This window comes from Cygnus atratus, chromosome 20 (assembly GCF_013377495.2).
Source record: "Cygnus atratus isolate AKBS03 ecotype Queensland, Australia chromosome 20, CAtr_DNAZoo_HiC_assembly, whole genome shotgun sequence".
Classification (NCBI taxonomy): Eukaryota; Metazoa; Chordata; class Aves; order Anseriformes; family Anatidae; genus Cygnus; species Cygnus atratus.
Genome location: NC_066381.1, coordinates 800943 through 822993, shown reverse-complemented (window position 1 = coordinate 822993; position 22051 = coordinate 800943). Strand labels below are relative to the sequence as shown.

The window sequence follows — 22051 nt, the reverse complement described above, 5'->3', positions numbered from 1 at the left end:
GTTAGGTCAGAGGTTGGACTCGGTGATCTTGGAGGTCTCTTCCAGCCTAGATGATTCTGTGATTCTGTGATATGCTCCTGTACTGAAACATTCTTGTATTTATTCTCCCCAGTTTTTGAGACATCTCCCGTAACATTTCACCTGAAGTGCCAGGAAAAACAGGTTCTGTTTTGATTTAGATGAAGACCATTCTTTTACAGACCATGGCTATTCAAAAAATCCCCCCAGATCCTAATAGGTACTAATCATATTTAACATTCCATTGTTCTTGATCACACTTCAGTGCTTTTCTGATTTCCTGAGCAATTTTACAAGTGGAACATGAAGCACTCCAGAGAGTGCTACCACACACAGATGTTCTGTCCTCAGCTTCTTACCCAACAGCTTAAATTTTCCTTACTGGATTCTCTTTCCATGCCCTATCGTTATTATCCCATAGACCAACCTTGCTTTCTGTCCAAGGCTTTCTGAGAAGCTGTCTAGACACAGTGTGAAGTGACATTTTTAACAGGTCAGGCAGGTCCTTGCTACCATCACAAACCAGGTAACATCAGCTAGGATAGCCTGGATTGAGGGGAGCACCAGGCCACCCTCTGGAGCTTACCTGCTGGATAGTTTCACCCTCCTCAATTTGCTTCCTGTCTGCCCTGAAACATTCCTTCCAAACGATGTGGGTTATAGCCTGGAGCTGAGACTGCTCTTTGATGTTTCTTGTCAGGGCTTTGTCTGCCTGAGCTGCTGGGGCTCGGCTGGTCCGGCATCCAGGCGGTGCTTCCTCTCTGAAGCCTGCAACCTGCCTGCCCGCATGCAGCCACATGCTGGGAGCCCAGGGGCAGACCAGTTGCTGCAGTAACCAGGAAGCCCCTGCACTCCTGAATTTTCACCTGTGCTTCATTTTGTTTGCGTTGCTCTTAGCCCCTTTCCCCAGCATGCTATTTGACTTTCCGCATCTTTCCCTTGGCTCCTGTCTTGTCCTACTGTTAACATACACTACAATTGTTTTTTTAACGTTTGGGGAGTTAAGCATTTGTAATCCTATTGCCTGTTCCCCAGTCCCCCCTCCCCCAACTTCTGTTTCAGCCAGACTGCTTTGAACTTCTGTGCATTTAGATGTGGCACTTTGTTACTGCAGCTCTGTTTCTTAAAGAGTTTTGTCCCCTCTGCTATAGCTGTACATGCTTGGAGTTTATCCAGGTGACCAGATTGGTAGGGACTTGCCCATCACATTTATGTCACTGCTGGCACATGTTCAGATAATAACCTCACTAAATAAGATACTATTTCAGATCTCCCTTGTATCATTTTATTGTAGCACAGACCAAACCATCATTGCCATCTTTCTAGGCAGAGATCTACATCTTTGTCATAGAGGTGTGTAAAGCTTGTCAGTGGTGACCTGTTTCCTGCAAGTGCCAGATAATTATTCACTAAACATAGTGTGCGTTTCTGGGTTTGTAAGTACTGCAAGAAAACCAACCTCCCCACACACAATGACTGTTTCCCTAAACCCTCGTGCACATTTAAATCCAGAGCATGTTCTAAAGGCATCCTTGGGAAGTGCTGGGATACTTGGCATGGGCCCAGAGGTGAGGCCTGATGTTAAGGGAGGCTGTCATCTCCTAGCTCATTCCTGACAGCATTTTTTGGGGTTACTTTTCCTGTGTTGGAACTGTACTGAGATAGATATGAAGAGGAAGAGCCATGCAGAGTTTGGGAAAATGTGAACTGCTCCTGCACTCTGTCTCTGTACAACTTGTCTAGTACATATTTTGGTCACTGAGTTCTCATCTTGCCTTGCTGCTATCTTTTTTCCAGGCTTTGTTCCAGTTATCCCCAGAAGCTGCTGGTGCCTGTCTGGATCACGGATAAGGAGCTAGAGAATGTGGCTTCGTTTAGGTCGTGGAAGAGGATCCCTGTGGTTGTGTACAGGTAAACAAAAAAGCAAACCAGCACGCTCCCCAAGTCCCCAGTAGTTGCCCTTTAGACAGGCCTAGGAACTTGGTCTGTGATGGTAAAGCAGGATGTTCTCCCAGAGAGAAAAATCTTTGGTAACTGCTGCTTCTTTACTGCTTGCAGTTAGATCTGAGGACAGGGGTGACTTTCCTTCTGTGCGAGATGCAGCAAGAATCCCATGTCAAATTCAGGTTCTCTTTGAGTTTCAAAACATGGTCACGAATTGAGGTGTGCCTAGCTGTTACTTTGAAAAGAAGTCTTGGCCAAAATGAGCCTGCTGCATGGCCCTTCGATCAACAACTTATCATGGCCTCGATATACATTTTAGTACCCACATGCAAGTCATTCCTGTTTTGACTGAGTTGTGAGAGTTTGAAAACATGTAAGTAACGGGTAGGATGAAATATTTGCCTGTGGCTGAACATCACTGATTCAATAACTGGTAAATATGGAGAGTACCTCTTCCCCATCAGAGCAGCCTTCCAAAAATTACCTATATGTGAGGATGCATGAGGTTAGGCAGCAAATAAAGCAGGACTTTTCAGGGCAGGGGGTTGATTTCTCATTAAACATGTCTTCTAGGAGGCTGACATGTTTGAACAAAATGGGAAGTTGGTTGCATAGGTGTGCAGGAAGATACCTCACCTAGTTGGTGTATGTTGTAATGTATGTTGTGGTTTCTAGCATCAGACTCGGTGTTAGCAATTATTAAATCCAAATATAAAAAACTTTGAAAATGTCAGAGCTGCATTACAAAGGAAAGCCCTGGGAAGCAAGAAAGCCAGGAAACAAAACCAGCAAATTTACACATACCTTAACTCTACGTCTTTGTTTTACATGGTTTGTGTTACATGCTGGCAAAACAGCGTGCTGTTTCTACAAGAACTAAATTCTACAATGAAGTAATAATGAGCACTGGTTATCGCATGGAGCCTTCCCCTCTTTGCAGACAAGTCAGCTAAGAAGTTAATTGTATTTGTGATTATTTCTGCTAAAAATGGGCTGGCACTGGAGACTGTCCCTGTGTGCTTCTCCACCTGAGGGCAAAGCCATGTCTTTTTCTACCCTCTTAAAGTTATTTTGTTCAGTGCTTTATAATATCACTATAAAGGTACCCAGTAATTTACAGGTTGAGCTGCAACCTTTTGCAGCCTGGTATCAGATTACAAGATGCTGACAAGTGATGTTATAAGATGGGTCCAGGCCTTCCCCATTTCTCTGTCATTTTTACGTGCTCTTTAGCCTTTGCCCTTGAACTTGAAGCATTTGGCCAAGAGGGTCTATGAGGGCCATGGCTGCTTCTGGAGTACCTTGTGCTGTGCCAAGGGGAAGGGACAAAATGCAGAGCCTCACACTCAGCTCTTCATCACCTACAGCTCAGGAGAGAGGACAAGTGGCCTTGGATGCATTCATCCCAGGGACTTAGTCACCACAGGACTGTTTGCTAGAGTTCAGAGATTTTGGAGAGCAAGGCTGAATTCAATGGCTGACATTCGGATCTGTAAAGCATGACACCAAAGGTATCACATTATCAGTTTCCTTACAAAAAGTATAGTTTAGCTGGTAAGCAAAGCAGAAATATGGATCTCCATCTCCGAGTCCTCAGTGGAGGACACGCACAGTGGAGATTCAGGACCCTCCAGGCACAACTCACTTTTAAAGCAACACAGAGGATGCAATCAATTATTTAGTTGACTACAGAGGCAGACGGGCATTGTATGCCAGCCGCTCCTCGTTATTACTCTGTCTGCACAGCCACCTTCAGAAGACCTTGGGACTACGTTAGCAGGAGAGCTTCTCACAGATGCTCAGCAGTCGCTTTTGACTGTGTTCATGCTGCAGTGAGTGTCAGGGAAGCAGTGGGCAGATGGTGGACGTTGCTGCAGCCCCATGCTGAGCCTCTAGCTCCAGAAGTCTCTAGCCTTCTGGTCAAGGTGGAGTGGGCCAGGGCTTTCATCTGCAGGCCTGGAAACTGAAAGCACTCGCATGAACGCATCTCAGGTGGGAATCTTTAGGTGATGCTGAGAAGCAGCAACTCTGTAAACCCTCTCGGCAGTTTCTCATGTTTTAAGCTGAGCTGCTTGACTTTGTGTTGTGGGTGAGAGCTCCTATGGCCAGAATAACAGTCAGGAAAATCAAGATGGCATGTGCTAAGAACATCACATCTGCTCTAGCCTTGTGTTCTGAGTGAATCTGGGAGTAAAAGATCAACTGATAAAATACAAGGCATGTCATACTCCAGCTTTGGATTCTAAAAGGGTCTTGAGTCATCTAGACTAAACTGAGGATCCCTGGGGAATACTTATGTCCACATAAGTTAACATGCTATGGCACTTTCTACCATTCCAGTTTCAAGAAAGGATCATTTTTCCTTGGGGAAAACTTCCATTAAGAAAAGAACCAAAACTTCATACACTCATGTTGTGGAGATCTGCAGGAGACCACAGAGTCAAGCTAGCTATGGGTGCTCCCCTGATCTAGGAAGCTCACTGCAGGCATGGTTTTGGTTTTGGTTCTTATACTGGCACCTGCTACACTTTCTGCTTACTGATGACTTCATGCTCATCAATGTTGGCCATATTTCCTCGTGTTTATTAGCACATCATTACATCTCTTGAAACTGGTTACCTCAAGACCATGCCCTGCCCAGTATTTGTTGCGCTGCTCAGAAGCCTGTGGTACCAAGAAATTCTCTAAATGTAGTATGACACTTTGGCCACGCTTCTAGTACTGCATTGGACAGGCCATCACTGACTGCACGTGGCCTCATACAACTCACATCTACACAGCTAAAGTCTTTTCCTACCCTCTGCACCCCAAAACAGTGCTGTCACATCCAAACAGGCTGCTGGGAACAGTCCCTGGCACAGCACCTGCGTGTCCCAGAAACGTGCTCAGGCGCTGTCTGGGAAAGTGCTAGTTGGCACAGGCCGAAAATTGTGGGTGTGCTAACAAACAGGCTTGGATGATCACAGGCCGGTGCTTAAGTCCACACCTTGGCTCTGTTTCATTTACTAGTATAAACAAAGCCTTTGCTGCTGTCTGTATTAACCATCCTTCAGTGATCCCAATGCCAGAAATAGACCTCCTGGGAGTGTAACTCATCTTGCAAAACAAAACGGCAGCAGAGGATGGCACCAAATGAGAAAGGACTCCAAAGTATTTTGAGTTAGCTGCGTATGAATATTATTTTTTGGAAGTCTTCAGTTCAGAATCTTCATCAGTATTAATTATGGGATGTCATTAGCAATAAAAACTTTTTCAGTGTTTACTGGTAAGTTGCTTCAGGAGAATCTTGTCTCTGAGGAGCAAAACCATTTCTACAAACTGCAGTAGCTCCTGGTGAGATGACACCACTGTTGAAAGAAATTCAAAGTTTCAGTGTATTTTCTGGATGTACTGTATTATAGCAAATAATGTGAACAAGCATTGTCATCCACTGTGGAACAGCAGAGCCCATAACATGGGGATGACAGCATGAGGAAAAAGAGACACCTTCAAGAGTGCTTCTACCACTAGCCCCCACCAGCAACTGAACAGCCTTTGAGTGATGGGATGAGGCTTGTGCTAGCGTGTTTTAGGATCTAGGCTGTTATGTATTCTGCTTGGCCACCAATGCAGGTTTTTCAGAGGTGTCAACCTTCAAAGAAAATATTTGGATGTTGTCAGCTGTTTTATCTCTGTCTTTGTTCTTACTCTAGCTCGTCTTCAGAGAGGTGTCACATGTGGGGCAGTGGGACAGGGAGGGGTGAGTGCACAGAGCTGTCCAGGTTCTTGTCCCCTGCCTGAGAAGGGCCAGGCACCACGAGCAGCGTCTCAAGGAAGTATAACAGACAGGACAGGGATGCAGGTATTCTGCCCTGCTGTGTCTTTGGAGCAGCCAAAGTGTCTTAGACTTCCTGCGGCATATATATTCAGGAGAATGTATGGTTGTGTTTCGTGGTCACTTGGTGGACCTACCCACCATGAATTAATGTATTTGTAATTCCGTATCACTGGGGCAGTGAGTCCACTCTCTGTTACGGTTGTGGATGGATTAGAGAAGGAAGCTTGTGTGATTGTGAAGATGCAGGTGTGTGATGTGGTGTCATAATATTTTCTGTTTTATTCTTTTCTTAATAATTCCTTGCACATTCTTAACCTTTCTGCTTCCTTTGAGCACTGAGCTGAGGCTCTTTCAGACCTGCAGTGGCTTCAAAGTCTTTGAGATTTGGCAGCTTATTGTGCATAACTGTTTCATGTCATAACTGGGATACTTATTGATCATCTTTAAATACTTTTCAGTTATTATTGTTACATTTTTATCGCTCAGTATCATGAGATCCTCTGCATTTTTTCCAGTCAGCTATGACTCTCTTGGATAATTCTGTAGCACCAGCAAAATTTGTCACATAATCATCCACTCCCTTTTCAGGCCACTTGTGACTGACTTGACAAGTATGTTCATGTGAAAAATGAGTACTTCTTTCTATTTCAGACCTTCTGTCAGGCCTTGATTAGCAGCAGCCAGGGTAAGGTTCACATTGTAGGGGTTATTAGTAAACACCAGCTGAGGCCTCCACCCAGAAACTAACTAGTCCGATGCTGAGTGAGTTAATCTTTCTAATTTACAAGCACTAAATGAAATGGTTTAACAACCAGTACATAATGTAAGGGAGGAAAAAAAGTGAAAATAGAAGAACAGAACAGTAGTACAAGAAATAACTATGACTTTCCCAAAGTACAGCCATATTTATTTGAAGTTCTCTTTAGTTTCTTAGGGGAGTAATGACAAGAACAACTGGCAGCTTCCCCCTTGCTACAGAAACTCTGGATCATTTTAGTGGTGGTCAAGATCCCAGCACAGCCACCAGTCCCATGGGTGCAGCTGACCCTGGAGCTGCCACCATCCGCTGGCACTGCGTGTTCCTGACAGCCACTCCTGCAAACACTGCAGCAACCTGCTCCTCTGCAATCTCGTTTTGCCAGCTGTTCCAGCTCCATTAGCCGCTCCTGCGCTACTCACAGCCATCTTCTGTTCCTCAGCGCTGAGATTTGAGTGACAGCCTCTGTGTCACTGCTGTCGTTATGAATAATGGTTATTTGAAATGCCCTGCCCTGTTTCACTGCTTGACTACGAGGGTAAATGCAGCAGATGAAGCAGTGCGGAGGGTTGCACAAGCACTGGCTGTTTGTAGATGTGTGGGGAAGTTTGCTGGACTCATTCCTCACCTCTCCGGGGGGATTCATCCGGCTCTTGCTTGTTTTGCAGACATGTTCGCAACGGGGCAGTGATTGCACGCTGCAGCCAGCCTGAAATCAGCTGGTGGGGCTGGCGAAATGCTGACGATGAGTATCTTGTGACATCTATTGCCAAAGCCTGTGCCTTGAACCCTGGAATAAAGGTACCTGGTGGCATGCCACACAATGGAAGCAGCGATGGCAGCGAGGCCTGCGAGGCTGACTTTGGTGAGGCAATGTGCTCTGTTCTGCTGTCTCTTGAATGTGTGAATTATGGTGTGGTTCCTACGTCTAAATGTTGTTGCCACTAACAGGGCTGTTACAGTGAAAGATTTAAACCAGACATCCAGGTTAATAATCTGGGCCCTGCATGTGGGACATGTCTCTGGGCTTGTACACAGCCAGTGTTGGGTTGTGCTGGAGGCCTGTTGTAAGAGGGAGGGAGGTGCCAGGAACTCAGTCTGTGCTGTCTCTGCAGACTCGTCCCTGACCGCGTGTTCAGGCGTGGAGAATGCGGGAACTCCTCAGAAGCTGCTGATTCTTGATGCCAGATCCTACACCGCAGCTGTGGCCAACAGAGCAAAGGGAGGAGGCTGCGAATGTGAAGGTACACAGAGCTAAGCAAATCCCACAGTGTGTTCCTCTTGAACCTGCTGTGTTTAGTTGGGCCCTGGAGCACAGTTTGGGTCAGGCTGACATTTTGGTGCTCACTCTCTGGGAGCATGTTCCCCTTCTCACTCATGCAGTCAGTTATTCCAGACATATTGCTGCTGGCCCACAAGGCTTTTCTAGAAACACTGCCTACCTTCTGCTGGAGACTAGAAGCAGTGCTGCAGGGTACAACCAAACTATGTGCATAGAGGCACTTGCTGCAGTGGCAGCAGCACTTTCTGAATGTTTCTGTCTCTGTTGTGTTCAGAGTATTACCCAAACTGTGAAGTGGTGTTCATGGGCATGGCCAACATCCACTCCATCCGCAACAGTTTCCAGTATCTGCGTGCTGTCTGCAGCCAGGTGCCAGACCCTAGCAAGTAAGTGACCTTATTCTAGCTGAGTTTGATGCCGTATCTGTTAATGTCCTGCAGGCTTTTTTTCTTCCTTTTTCTTTTTCTCCACTCCAGATTTCTACCTCACAAAATGGAGGTAAAGTGCTCACAGTGCTTAAATGGTGGTGCCCGGTTTGATCCCCAGTAATCCAGAATAGATTGTATCACTGACTCAGTATCACTTACCTATTTGTATCCTCTGAGCGTTTCAAAAACATAGTTGTTTTGGGGAAAAACTGAGATTAGGTGATGGATACTTTGTAGTTATTCACAAACTGTCTGACTCCTCTTTTGGACATGTTTTTAAAAGGACACTGTTTTTTCACTGCTAAGGAACCATCTCCTTGCTTTTTGCACACCTTCTAGCTGGCTTTCTGCCCTGGAGAGTACCAAGTGGCTGCAGCACCTTTCTGTCATGCTGAAGGCAGCGGTGCTGGTCTCCAGTGCAGTTGACAGAGAAGGGCGTCCAGTGCTGGTTCATTGCTCAGACGGCTGGGACAGAACTCCACAGATTGTAGCACTGGCAAAGATTCTTCTGGACCCTTACTACAGGACCATGGAGGTACACATTGTGCTATTCTGCTGTTTCATGTCTGCTAAATGACAGTCTTTGAGTGTCGTCAGAAAGGAACAGAGCTGTATTTGGCAATTAGCTTAGTGGCATTTCAGAGCTGCTCTTACAGGTATTGAGTTTTTCTATATGGTCTTCCTGCGTGTTTTCAGTAAACTATATACCTCATTCCCAGTGTCGTAAGGCACTTTGGAAAACAACCTGTTGTGCTCAAGGTGCAGCTGCTTCCCTGTACTTCCTTCTGTTTATTCTCGAGGATGTTTGTCGTATAGAAATAACAGTTGTCACTTTGTTTTTGGAAACCTCTGACGTTCATGTAGCTTTGCTCCCAAACCAAGCACAGATACAACATTCTTTGCAGACCTTCAGAAGTCCTGAGATTTCCTGGCGCTGCTAGCAGACAGAGCTTGCCTTGTCTTGCTAGGTGCCTACAGCAAAGTTGCCTGCAGTTAGTTTTCTCTTGTGTTCACAGGGTTTCCAGGTGCTTGTTGAATCAGATTGGCTGGATTTTGGTCACAAGTTTGGTGATCGCTGTGGTCACCAGGAGAAGGTGGAAGATCAGAATGAGCAATGCCCAGTTTTCCTCCAATGGCTGGATGCTGTTCATCAGCTTCTGAAGCAATTTCCTTGCCTCTTTGAATTTAATGAAGCTTTTTTGGTAAGAAATATGCATGCAAATATTTCTTTATTCCTTGCGAGACGTGAGCAGAGGCAGAGAGAAGGCCATAATATTTTACAGCATTATAGTTGAAAAACAAAAATTGAATTCTTTAAAAATGGGGAAGTGTCTGAGTACTGCCTAGGTTTCTGCTGGCGTTCCTGACATACCTACACTGTACGGGTTCAACCCTGCACTTTGGTTGTGGTATTTTGACCTGGTTCTGTATGTGTAATGCTCCTGATGGCTTCTTGCAATTACTTCTTTCTCCCAGTAGGGATCGCAGGCTTGGAGTACCTAGCAAACTGGGCAGTGATTAAGGTTTTATATTGTCTAATTTCTTTGAATCACTTCTTCTCCGTGTCCCTTTCTAGCCCAGTGAATTCAGATTTTCTGAATTCAGAATTCAGGAGCATTGTTCTGATCAAAAGCTTGATTTGCATCTCTCAGACATACTAAAAAAAAAAAAAGGGGGGGTGAAGGGCAAGCAATAGCTATTAATTGCTGACTTACCAAATAATAGTTTAGGGTCATAGAAGGATGGATATGGTATTGGTTGACCGTTGCTTTCGCTTTAAGCTAAGTGGTTCCTGTTATCCCCTCTTTGTCCTGCCCTGTGTGACAGAGGACCACAGTAAGGTCACCAGCTAGATAGGAAGTGCATGGACCATCCTAGACAGGTAGAAGACACTGCCCTTGGGGACAGAAGACACTGCCTACCAGTGGCCATGACAATTGTTCTCCTTTTGATGCTGCAGGTGAAGCTGGTGCAGCACACATATTCCTGCCTCTATGGGACCTTCCTTGGGAACAGCCCATGCGAGCGAGAGATGCACAACATCTACAAGCGTACCTGCTCCGTGTGGTCCCTCCTGCGGGCTGGCAATAAGAACTTCCACAATCTTCTCTATATGCCAGGGTCTGAGCAGGTGAGTAGAGCTCCTGGTCTAGTCTTCTGGGCTCTGTGCCTGCCGGGCACTGGGGACTGTATAAAGAGAGACTGGAGAGGTTTCCTTCTGTGTTCATCTCTAAACATAGCGATTGTTGCAGGTGCTGCATCCAGTGTGCCATGTCCGAGCACTGCACGTCTGGACAGCAGTCTATCTCCCAGCTTCCTCCCCACATCCTCTGGGACAGGATGATATGGACATTTACCTGCCCCCTGGATCTCAGAGCCAGGAGTTCAGTGGCAGATGTTTGGACAGGTAAGAGCCTGGAGCTCCAGTCCCAGGTTGCCTCCTACCCACAGTCATCTTTTCCCTTCTTGCTCATTATAGTTTCTCTGTCTTACCTGTTGTGCTTATTATCTTTGCTGTGGGGAGCAAGAGCTCAGTAGCATTGTCCCAGCCACTTAGAGAAGAACATGTATAATTCCCCGCTGCTCCTAAAAAGGCAGATTGTGGAGGCTGTGATGTAGTTTTGTGCCTTTCAGTTCATGCTGCTGCGCCCCTCTACCTCACCCACCCCGTGATCTCTAGTTAGGAACGTTTCTCTTATCTCAGTTTCAGCTGAAATGAGGGAAGTTTCAAGAGTTTTGTTCTGAGATTTGCTTTGCTTCTGGGTTCCAGATTACCAAAGACAAGATCTATGGATGACCTGCTTTCAGCCTGCGACTCCAGCAGCCCTCTGACCCGCACATCTAGCGATCCGAACCTGAATAACCACTGTCAGGAAGTCCGGGTGGGCCTGGAAGCCAGGCATGCCACTGCTGAGGGAGCTGAGCTGCACGTGGGAGAAGGCAGCATGGTGGCTGCAGGCGAGGCACAGGAGGTGGAAGAGCATCAGGAAAATGCTCCCCTGCAAGCCAGCAGTGTTTTTAGCGGCTGTGCTGAGCATGAAGTGCATAGCAAGCAACAGAGCAGCTGGGCATCTGTGCCAGCAAGCAGTGTGTCTCTGCAGATGGAAAAGGGAAATGTAACATACATGGAGGAACTGGATGGCGCATGTCCAGCTCCAAATCCTTCCAAGCAGGAAAATGTTGACAGGGTTCCTACCAGTTCTGAAAAGCAATTAGAAACCTGTTCCCAGGAACCCTTGAAGGCTGCTGGCTTGGCATCCAGTGGAGGAGGTTGCCCCAAGAAAAACACCACCTGCCAAGCCATTCCCAGCCAGGAGTCCCTGGCACCAAGTGCTCCTTGTCAGGAGCTGGGCATCCCCTGCCCGGATGAAGATAAGGGCAAAAGCGATGCTAGAAGGAATGGACCCTGTGAGGAGCCCTGCCGGCTGGGGAGAGTCCCGCTAGAGCAATGGCGCAAACCTATCTCCCAGAGCCAAAGCAGCGAGTTCTCCTTCCTGGGGTCCAACTGGGACAGTTTTCAAGGAATGGTGACATCGCTCCCCAGTGGGGAGCCTGCACCCAGACACCTCCTCTCCTATGGCTGTTGTAGCAAGAGGTTGAGCAGCAAACAGCTACGGGTGCCTGGCCTGTGCCTCAGTGGCCAGTGGTCTGCCAGAGAAGGTGCAAAAGCCTCAGTCTGCTCTGGCCATGTCGGCACGCATTTTGCAGGCTCTGCAGTGAAGCCCAGCCGTTCATGGCTACCCTGCCACCTGAAACAAGCATCTGGTCCCAAGCACGTGCCGCCAAAATGTCCTTCTCCTGTGCCTCCTCTCTACCTGGACGATGACGGGCTGCCCTTCCCCACAGATGTGATTCAGCACAGGCTGCGGCAGATCGAGGCCAGCTACAAGCAGGAGGTGGAGCAGCTACGCAGGCAGGTGCGAGAGCTGCAGCTGCGGCTGGACATCCGCCACTTCTGTGCCCCACCGGCCGAGCCACCCATGGACTACGAGGATGACTTTGTAAGTAACTGCCTCTAACACCCCAAGTCCAGCCATGCATCTCCTGGCCAGCAGTGGTCCCTGCACACCCCTCACACTACCCTTTCCAACCCACATTCACCTTTAGAGTGGATGGTTAATACTGCTGCTGTGTTTCTTCAGCCCCTTTCCCCTCTTTTCCCCGTGCCATGTCCTCATGCCACCCAGAAGTACCTCTGCTTCCTGGGGGCCAGGCAGTGGCTCCTATACGGTTGTGAATGCTTCAGCCCTTTGCTCCTTGTGTGGAGAACTGCAGAGCTAGCCACGTGCCCCTCATAAGCACTGTGTGGCGGGAGAGGGAATGCCCTTGGCTCTGGGATTGAGGCAGCTGAGGGGATTTGTGACTTGTTCTCTTTTTACAGACATGTCTGAAGGAATCAGATGGCAGTGATACTGAGGACTTCTGTTCTGATCATAGTGAAGACTGTTTGTCAGAAGCGAGCTGGGAGCCTGTTGATAAGAAGGAGACAGAGGTACGTGTGCTGTTACGGCAGCTTTAAAGGTACTAGGATGTTTCTTCCTAGCAGCTAACTTCACTGGTTATGGCAGCAGAGAGTGGGCTGGAAGAAAGGTCGAGAGCAGCAACCCTTGTCCTTTAAGACAAGGTGCAAGAGGCTCTGCATCCTCTGCTGCTGCTGCTGTGTCCAATAGAAGAGGACCTGTGGGATCGGCTCTCTCAGGACTAGCCTGTTCTGGTCTAAAGCAACATCTCAGCCTGCATCTTGGGTCCTGAGACCTGGTTGGTGTGGTGTTACAGATTTAAAGCTGATGAGGACTGGTGTTTGCCCTAGGTTACGCGGTGGGTTCCAGACCACATGGCCTCGCATTGTTTTAACTGCGATTGTGAATTCTGGCTGGCCAAACGGAGGCATCACTGCAGGTAAACAATATTTTTGCTGCAGTTCCACTCTTCTTCTCTGCTTTTGTCTGTCAAACCTCACAAAATGCTTGAGTGCAATCTTTGTCCCCTCCACCTCCGAGGAGAAAGTGTTAAGTCTGTCCTTTATTCACCAGGTCTCATAAATTCCCTGCAGGTTTCCAGTCTGCTATGTTGTCCTTGTTTCCATTTCCTTTTTTGATCCTTTTGGTCTTTGATCTTTTTTCTGGGTAGTAATGCCTACTAGTCCCTTTCTAGTGCTAGCCAGCCAGATTGTGCTGGGAACCACATTATTTTTTAAGAAACATGCTGACTAGTCGTAAGTAAGGCTGAGACTTCACTCCTGAACTTGGTCTTTTGCGCTTGCTGAAATTTGCTGTGGCATTCCCAGCTCTCATCTCACTGCTTTTCTTGCTCCTTCACAGGAACTGTGGGAACGTGTTTTGTGCCGGTTGCTGCCATCTGAAGTTGCCCATCCCTGATCAGCAGTTGTATGACCCTGTCCTCGTTTGTAACTCCTGTTATGACCACATCCAAGTGTCTCGTGCCAGGGAGCTCATGAGCCAACATCTGAAGAAGCCCATTGCCACAGCTTCCAGCTGAATGCCAGACAAGGGACCTGTCTAAGCCCAGCCTTTTCTCTCATGGGTTTGAAGGGTGACTCTGCCTCCACTGTAATTGTGAAGGCCTTTGGTGCAACACCAAGCTTGAATGCACTGTCTTCAACAGTCTTACTATCAGTCTGGAGCAGAGGAGCTCAGATTGGAGTACGGTGTGTGTCCCCACTCTGGTACCGGTGGGCCCGTACATTGTAGTCTGATGACCTAGGGCTAAAGAGGGGATTGCAACCTCTTTCTTCTGTGGGCTGGAAAGCAATGTTTTCACAGATATTGCCTGTGCAAAGTACCCCCAAAGCAATAGAAAGGCATGTTTAGAACCAATTCCCCCAACAAAAGCAAGCTGCTGTACAAGGAAGAGGGCAGACTCTAGGTGGTACCATGTGCTTTGAAAGGGCCTCAGCCTGGAGCAGGTCTGTAGATTCTCTTTCCATGAGTGTGATTTGTGATCAGCTTGGTGAACAAGACTCATTAGCCATCACTAATTGATTTTCTCTTGAGCATTGAAGAGAAATTCATTCTGGCTGAAAACGGGCTGAGCAGATTTCACCCGTTTTCATGCTCCGCTAGGATTGGTGAATGCACTTGACTTTGTCCCTGCCCCCCAGCAATGTGGGGAGATGGGAGATTGGCTTTTTCACTTCCTGCTCTGCCCGTCTGCTTTGTCTGCAGTAGTGTCACAGCCTGGTGCAGGAATGGCACCCTGATCCTCTCCTGGCATGGAAACAGAACTTGTGTTCCTGTGTTGCTCCTCCTCCCCTTTTCTGCCCTCAGCTCTCCACTTCCTACTGCTCTTTATCCTGAAAACTTGATACCTTGAGGGTATAGGCCATAATGTGTTGTTTTACCTCCTGGAATGTGCTGTCTGGTGTATGTGAGGGTTTCAGTCCAAATGCTGCTATATATTTCTGTGCACTTAATGTAACCCGAAGAAGGGAGAATGAAGCATTGATACCAAAATGGGGGTGGGGAAAGACACTGGCTGACATAGACACTACAGTCTGTGCTTTTCACTTTAGGATGTACAACCAAGCTACAGTGATAAACATGACATGTGGCATCTGTTCAGTGGTGGAAACAATATCTCTGTTTTGCCCCAATGCTACCTAAAATGCCTCTTGAATTTGACATCTTTTTTTGTCGCCTGTACAGTGGTCAAAGTTCAGAGTTGCCAACTTGTAATTGCCTCTCTACTTGTTCATTAAACTAGAGAATGGGAATCCCAACTCATTCCAAAAATAAAAAATAAAAAAAAATTAACAACTGAACTGGGATTAGGAAGAAAGTGGGCTTCGGGTGAGCTTTCTGCAGATATTAATGAGGAAGAAGAGTTTGACCGTGGGGCATTTCTTTATAGAAATGCAAGTTTTCTTTCCAACCATATGAAAATGTACTATGTATTCTGTATGTCATGAGCTGAGATTTTATATGTTGGGAAGGGAGTACCTGTGAGGGCATTTGGTCTAACAAGGCAAAGTGCTTTATGCTGTTGTGATCTCCCAGATTTTTTGCTAATGGTTTGTCATCTCTATCAGAGGGAATGCAATAATGACCCTCTCCTGTACTTTGATATGTCAGCCTCTGGTTTTGTAAGTCCCAATAGTGCAAGTAAAGCTAGCATCATCTGAAGACCCTGTACTTACTTGGACTCTGCTTCTTTTCCATACTGGGAACAACCAATATGGCTTTGGGAAGAGAAGGCACCTTGCTTCAGATTCTCCCTTGCCTTGTACCTTGCAGTCATTGCTAGACATGGAAGAGTGACCATTGGGCTGGCAGAAGAATTTGGATTTGTTCCTGTTTTGCACATGTTGGAATGACTGCAAGCAATAAGGAAGCCAGAAACTAGGTACTCCTGGCTCTTCCGTTCAGGCCATTAGTCCAAACTGCTTTTAGCTCTTGTGAGTTTCAGTGTCACAATGTGCTGGCCAAAAACTCTAAAATCAGTTTGATAGCATTGTGACAAACAAAATGTGCTGTACAACTCAATACAGTTGAAATAAAATCTCTATATTAGTGCTGCTGTGTTTGGACCCATTCTTTAGTTTGTGGTGTAATCTTACTCATCGTTTCCCTGGCTGTAACTTGCTACCCTTTCCCTTTATTAAGGTATGTTAGGAATTTAGTATCCCTTCTCACAAATAGTAATCAAGAGTAGGATGCAAAGCATGCTGTGTCATAGTCTTCTACTTTGAGGCTCTGTGCTCTTTACCAAACAAACCTGCTGCTACCCAAGATGCCAACTTCCTCCAGCCTCTCCTTTAATGACTGGGTAAGGAATTTTTCTCTTCTAAACAAGAGCTGCTAGGGAGGATTCTGTAGCTTTTCGACATGTTTGTACCACATTTACCTGGTAAGTTATGTTAGATTTGAACATCCTTAAGGATGGGATGGTTTCACAGGCTTCTGCATAGTTGGATTAGTCCCCAACGTCCAGTCTGTGGGAGAAGCAATGGTCCACTTTCTTTCCTTGTAACTTGGTGAGTTTTTTCCTGCCAGTTTCACTTCTGCATCTGGCAGTTGGTTGCATTCCTCTATGCAGAATGGCAGCTGGGGACTGTTTTGTTTAGTCAGCCTGATCTGCCAAGGGTGATGCAGGTAAGTAACAGTTTGTAGTGAAACTGGAGTGAAACTTTTAGAAAGCATCCAGGGATCTTAAAATTGAATAGGCCTCTCATAAAACTACTCCAATAGTTCAGGTCAGGCAGGTACCTAAACACTTTGTTGTAGTAGAAAACAGCAGCAAGATAGCTTGTCACAGTTGAAAATTAACCTTTGCTCTTGAAACAGTCATACAAAGGAAGGTCATCTTTGAAGGCAATGCTTCTGAATGTTAACCGTGAATGATGTTTCTACAGGAAAGGACAGATTAACTTTCAGGCTATGGTCTTAACAGTTCTGATGTCATCTTACTATGCAGCAGAAGTCTGGCTGCTAGGACTGTTGTATGACCCTTTTGGCATTCCTTCACCAGAAGGAACGGTACTTCAGCAGAATTTCCCCCTGTGCCTTCAAAGCTGAATATAGGCATTTTGCCTGAGACACTTACAACTGTTATAGTGTCAGGCTGGCAATGCCAGCAAGGGCACTTAATGTTCATGAGTATTGAGCACAGAACAAAGGATTATCACTTAAAGAATATAAAGCCATAATTTGCCAACACGTTCAGCCTGAGGTAATCTATCTGTGCACATTGAAATGTGTCTAAACCTAGCACAAACAGGGAGATCAAAGCTTTCCCCTATCAGTGCAGTAACTGCCATGAATTCTTAGCAAATTAACAACCGGAACTGCTTATGATGTACTATAATACCAGCCACTGAACAAAATAAACATAGATTTAGGTGTAGTGAGAAGTCAGGTCAAGCTTGTGATTGTTGGATATTATTCATCTGCTAAGCCATTAGTAGATAATGCTAAAACTGCAGCAGATGTGAAGAGACATGTTAAGCCTTGGTTATGAAAGAGGGAAAAAAAGAGGAATGTGATATATGGCCTTCTTGTGAACCCTGCAAGTACTGAACAGGAAACAAGTTTAAAGTGAGAGACAGACAAGACGGATGCAGGCTTTCTGAGGTGTGTTTGATGTGCTTCTGGTCATTCCATTTTCAACAGTTAAATAGCAGTACAATGCTCTCCCAAAATGTTATGCTTCTGTAAAAGTGAACTTTGGCCACTGCCATTTATTTACAGTACCTTGGGTATCCCTGTATCTCTTAAGTACATACTAATGTATATGTCAAACTGTCCTTAGATGAAAGATGCTGTATGCAGTCTCCAGTATGTTTCAAAAGAGTTACTGAAAGCAGCACACGCATCTTCAGTCTCACGAAGTTTAGGTTAGTCATGCAGCTTTAGTCTCCCATGCAACCATATATTTTACTGACATGTCTGTATCCTATTCTTTCTTACTGAAAACAAAGCCAGTTCTGAACCTGTGTCAACCTCTGCATTTGAAAAGCCAGTTGCTGTGCGAACCTGCTGGACTGGCCTATTAAGTGGCGTGTTCATGAGAGAAGACAGCAGCATAAGGGTAAGCCTTCATTATGGGGGTACTTAGGTGCTTTATATGACCTGGGACAAAATATTCAGCGTTACAACTGCCGCTTCCCTTTTGTGACTGTAGCCTTATTTCACAGTTAGACAATAAATTGCTCACTGTCACCTTCTAACAAAGTAGTCATGTTGTACAAAAATGGATATACTTGTATACCAAGAACATACATCAAGAAAATATAAGAACAATGCATTTTCATTTTCATTCATGGTCTTAAAAAAAATGCAAATTTATTTTAGACTTGCATAACTTTTTTTTTTTTTAAATGGCTGCAAAGGCACTTGCCAAAAGGAAAGCATTTGGCAGAACTGTATCAGAAATAAAGACTGACAGGCCTGGCTTAACAGTTTCAGTATATACACTGTGCAGAGCATCTTCCTTTTGAATGAATGGTAAGGGTAAGTCAACTATCTGCTAAAAGTCAGTGCTACTGAAAGAAGGGAGGCATGCAACATCAAAGACTTGTAACAGGTGAGCGACTAAAGAGGAACAAATTCAATAGTCGGTAAATCCAAAAGGGATAAGAATCTCTGCAATGAATTCGTGCATAGAACTGCAGTTCTCAGTTGGTGATTGAATTGTGGAGGCAGCAGTGGTGCTACCAGACTTGAAGCTGCGAGTAAGGGAAACTAGGACCACCATGAGGGGAGAACCTGTGCTGCCAGGTGGATTGTACTCTTTGCCCGTCTTTTCAGACCCAGAGCATTGCTAGTTTGGGGAAGACAGAATGCTGTAAGTCAGCGTGGGGCTGGAATGGTGTCAAGGTGGGTGTTGAGTGAAGTCTGGAGGGGCGATGAAAGAGTGCAGGGAGAGATGGATGTAGAGAAGCAGCAGCAGTAAGGCTGGCTGAAAATGCTAGGCACTGTTGTCAGCTGACAATGCTACCTCTAGATCCTGCACTGTCCAACAGCTTTTGACTGAGCTATGTTTCCTGCTGAAAAGCACTTCATTATTATTGATCTGTTTCAAGTAAGAGGAAACTTTCAGTGTTCCCCAAAAACATTCTGAGGGGCACCTACATTGTCTAAAACATGGGCAGTTCAGAGGTTGACCTACCAAGACAGCTAAAGGGATCATTACCTTCTCATTGTCAGGCTTGCTGGGCGAGTCAAGCACACTCCCATCTGTGTGACACAGCTATAAGAGAGCTATGAAGCTGTTTCCTTCAGCTTACCTCCTGCCACATCTGCTGTAAGATTGTCTCGTGTGACCTGGCATGAGTAGTGAGGCACTGAAAGGTGCAAGACACGGCTTTGCTGGGAGCAGGCAGCGCTCTGGAAGCTGATGAAAAAACATTCCATTTTTAAAAAGTCATCTGGTTTGCAGCTATGGGCTCAGCTACAAAGTACCAAAGGAAATACTTTAGAGGAACTTCTTAGTTTTAGAGACTTATTCTCTGCATTTTAGTTATGGACTACATATTGTTGAGTATGACAAGAGTTATGGTTGACATAAAAAAACTCACCTATCTCAGCTTCAGGCAGTCATAGTCTTCTTGCACTCCTGCACAGGGAAAGAAGAGAAGCCTTAAATAATTTCTTTGACATAGTACAAGAGACAGACTCAGGAATGCTGAGGAAATATTTTGTGAAGTGGACTTTTTCTTGATTTTCAAGTTTGCATTCAGTATGCTTCACTTCAAAGTTATAGCTGTTGACACTGAGCAACCATTACATAATTCTTAAGAGGATAAATTATAAATTATTACTGAGGAAATAAAAATGCAAAGCCCCTTGGGAAGATGGCTTCATCTTCACATGGGTTTAATGAGTTCAACTAGAACTGTAGGCCATTAATTCCTCGGGTAAAGCAACTTCTTCCATGGTCCAGGATTTTAGCTTCGACAACAATGCTGGCAAAATTTCTGTTCTTTCCTGCTGTTGCTACTGACTCAGAATAATGACAAAAGTGCTAAATCTGCCAAAGATAGGCACAGGACAGAGTAGTAATCAGTCTGCTAGAAAAGAGGCAAAAATCATATCTCTTAATCCCTCCTTACGATCGCTTTCTGTTGACCCATTTCTTATTTTACCTGTCTGCTTTAATTTGAAGTGACCACATCCCAAAATATTTAAGCTAAGCACAGTTTTAACATCTTTTTCCTTACTTCAGTTATGCAGAAGAGCAGAATGATTTTGCTTTCAGTTTACAAATAAGAACAGTTTCCCATCACAGTTTATTCAACCTTGTCTCCTTTCTATAATTTACTGCACTTTTACTTGCCGTGGTGGTTTGGGGCTGTACTGTAAACCAAAGCATTAAAAATTATTTCAGTTAAAGAAATCTTATGACAAGTATCAAATAATGTATTTAAGGCCACAAGATGTGCAGCTGTTTTATCTTCTCACTACTTTCTTGCTCTGAGGGCAGCCAAAGATAGAGGAATATCTTTTTCACTGCTGATGACCCATAGATGGGATGCAGACAGAGAGATTATCATTCTCTTCCTTTCCCAGCTCCTTTTTTCTCCTCCCTTTTTGGTTCATAGCAGAGATTCTTGCTCTAAAATTCTAAGAATGGCTGTACTAGGCTGGAAAAAAGTCCCTGTAGCCTGTCTCCAACCACAGGTAGCAGCCGAAGCTCTGAGAAGAGCCTAAGGGGATATACATGTGCTAATACATCTCTGGTACGAATGCTGATCATCCACCAATCTAGGACTCAGGGACTACCAGTGACAAGTGCCATCTTTAAGAGCCCTGGATGTACTTCTCTTTGTGAATATATCTGGTCTTTTTATTTTTTTTTTCAGCCAAGTAATATTTTGGTATCCAAAACATCCTGTAGCAATTAGTTACCCAGTTTCCCTGTAACCACCCAACTTGATTTCTTTTGACATCCTCCCAGTTCTTCTACTAGTCATGTTCACTTTCTTTACACTACTTATAATTTTACTACCCACCTTCACATAGTCAAACCCACTCTGAAAATTTCTTCTTCAGTATTTCCGTCTGTTGAAGTTAATCCATATCCTCGATGCTGATTTTCTCTATTCCATTCTAACTCTACTAAAACAGTTCTGGAGTGGGAGAGATGAGAGCTGCACATGTTCACTTTTAGGGCAAAAGTGAAAATTTGTGTTTTCATCTCTGTTCCTTTTCCAATCCCATCTAAACTCACTTTCTTTTCCTTTTTGGGCACTGACACAGCTGTGAGCTGACACTTCCATAGATCTAGTATAACATCATGATTTCTTTCACAAGCAGCATTGTTTCAGTGACCATCACTGGGTACATAAGGTTAAGCTTCTATCAGCACCAAATTCCCCCTGAGTATTGCCCACACCAGCAGATGCATAGTCCTGCAGTCCCTCACAGCAGCTCCGGAGAAGCTAAGGTGAGGAGCACAAGCCATCATCTGGCTCACCAACCTCTTTTTGGGTGCACTCCTGCACAGGCTGGGCGCAGGCCCTCTGTCCCCACGGGATTTAATCACTTTCTGTGGAAGCTGACTCACTTTCCTGAGCAAGCTGCTCTGAGGAGAAGCGGGTAGCCTCCCTTAGCCTCTGAGACTCCTCCAAAGGAGTGATCCTTCGCTAAAGCCATTTATGAGGCTGGACTTCCCCTTCAGGCCATAGTTTCCCTCAGCACCTGGCGTTTTTAACCTGTTCCCACGCATCCAGGCTGATAGTAGCACACTTACCCACCCTTTGGATGATGCCCCCAGGACTGCCTGGGGACACAGACGGGCAGTTCCAGCAGCAGCAGCTCCAACCCCTGGGGTTCGGTCTCTCTCCTCCTGGGACCCACAGGGAGCCCCTGATAGCACTGGGGCTGAGGGGACATCAGGACTGAGGGACCATCAGTGGGGCTAGGCAGCACTGAGGGGGACTGACAGGGGGCTGAGGGGGATTGAGAGGGCTGAGGAGAACCGGTAAACCAGTGGGTCTGAGGGGATGGCGGAACTATGGGGAGACTGAGAGGGGCTGAAGGAGACCGGGGGCACTGAGGGACTACAGGGGACTGAGAGGGGCTGAGATGAACTGAGGGGGACTGGTGAACCACTGGGGCTGAGGGAGACTGGGGGCACTGGGAGGACGCTGGGACTGTGGGGGGACTGAGAGGGGCTGAGGGGAACCAGTGGGGCTGAGGGGACGATGGGGACAAGGGACCAGCGGCCAGGCTGAGGGGGGACGGCGGGACTATGCGGGGGGAGCCTGAGGGCAACCAGCGGGGCTTGAGGGACACCGGGGGCGCTGAGGGGACGGAGGTGCCGGGGAACCCGGGGGGGCGGGAGGG

The 22051-nt window shown here is 46.1% G+C and overlaps 1 protein-coding gene across 3 annotated transcripts in view; it reads left to right on the top strand.

Moving 5' to 3' along the window:
• MTMR4 (myotubularin related protein 4) overlaps nt 1-14965 on the top strand; it is a 52136-nt gene extending 37171 nt beyond the window's left edge. For all 3 annotated transcript variants that reach the window (XM_035559039.2, XM_035559040.2, XM_035559038.2), the window contains 12 exons: nt 1816-1929; nt 7205-7401; nt 7652-7780; nt 8093-8204; nt 8586-8781; nt 9263-9448; nt 10207-10377; nt 10499-10653; nt 11017-12247; nt 12628-12738; nt 13057-13145; nt 13568-14965. In XM_035559039.2, coding sequence (XP_035414932.1) covers nt 1816-1929; nt 7205-7401; nt 7652-7780; nt 8093-8204; nt 8586-8781; nt 9263-9448; nt 10207-10377; nt 10499-10653; nt 11017-12247; nt 12628-12738; nt 13057-13145; nt 13568-13745 — 2869 coding nt within the window. In that variant the 3' untranslated portion in view covers nt 13746-14965. The remainder of the gene's footprint in view (nt 1-1815; nt 1930-7204; nt 7402-7651; nt 7781-8092; nt 8205-8585; nt 8782-9262; nt 9449-10206; nt 10378-10498; nt 10654-11016; nt 12248-12627; nt 12739-13056; nt 13146-13567) is intronic.
• Nucleotides 14966-22051: the final 7086 nt, after the last annotated feature.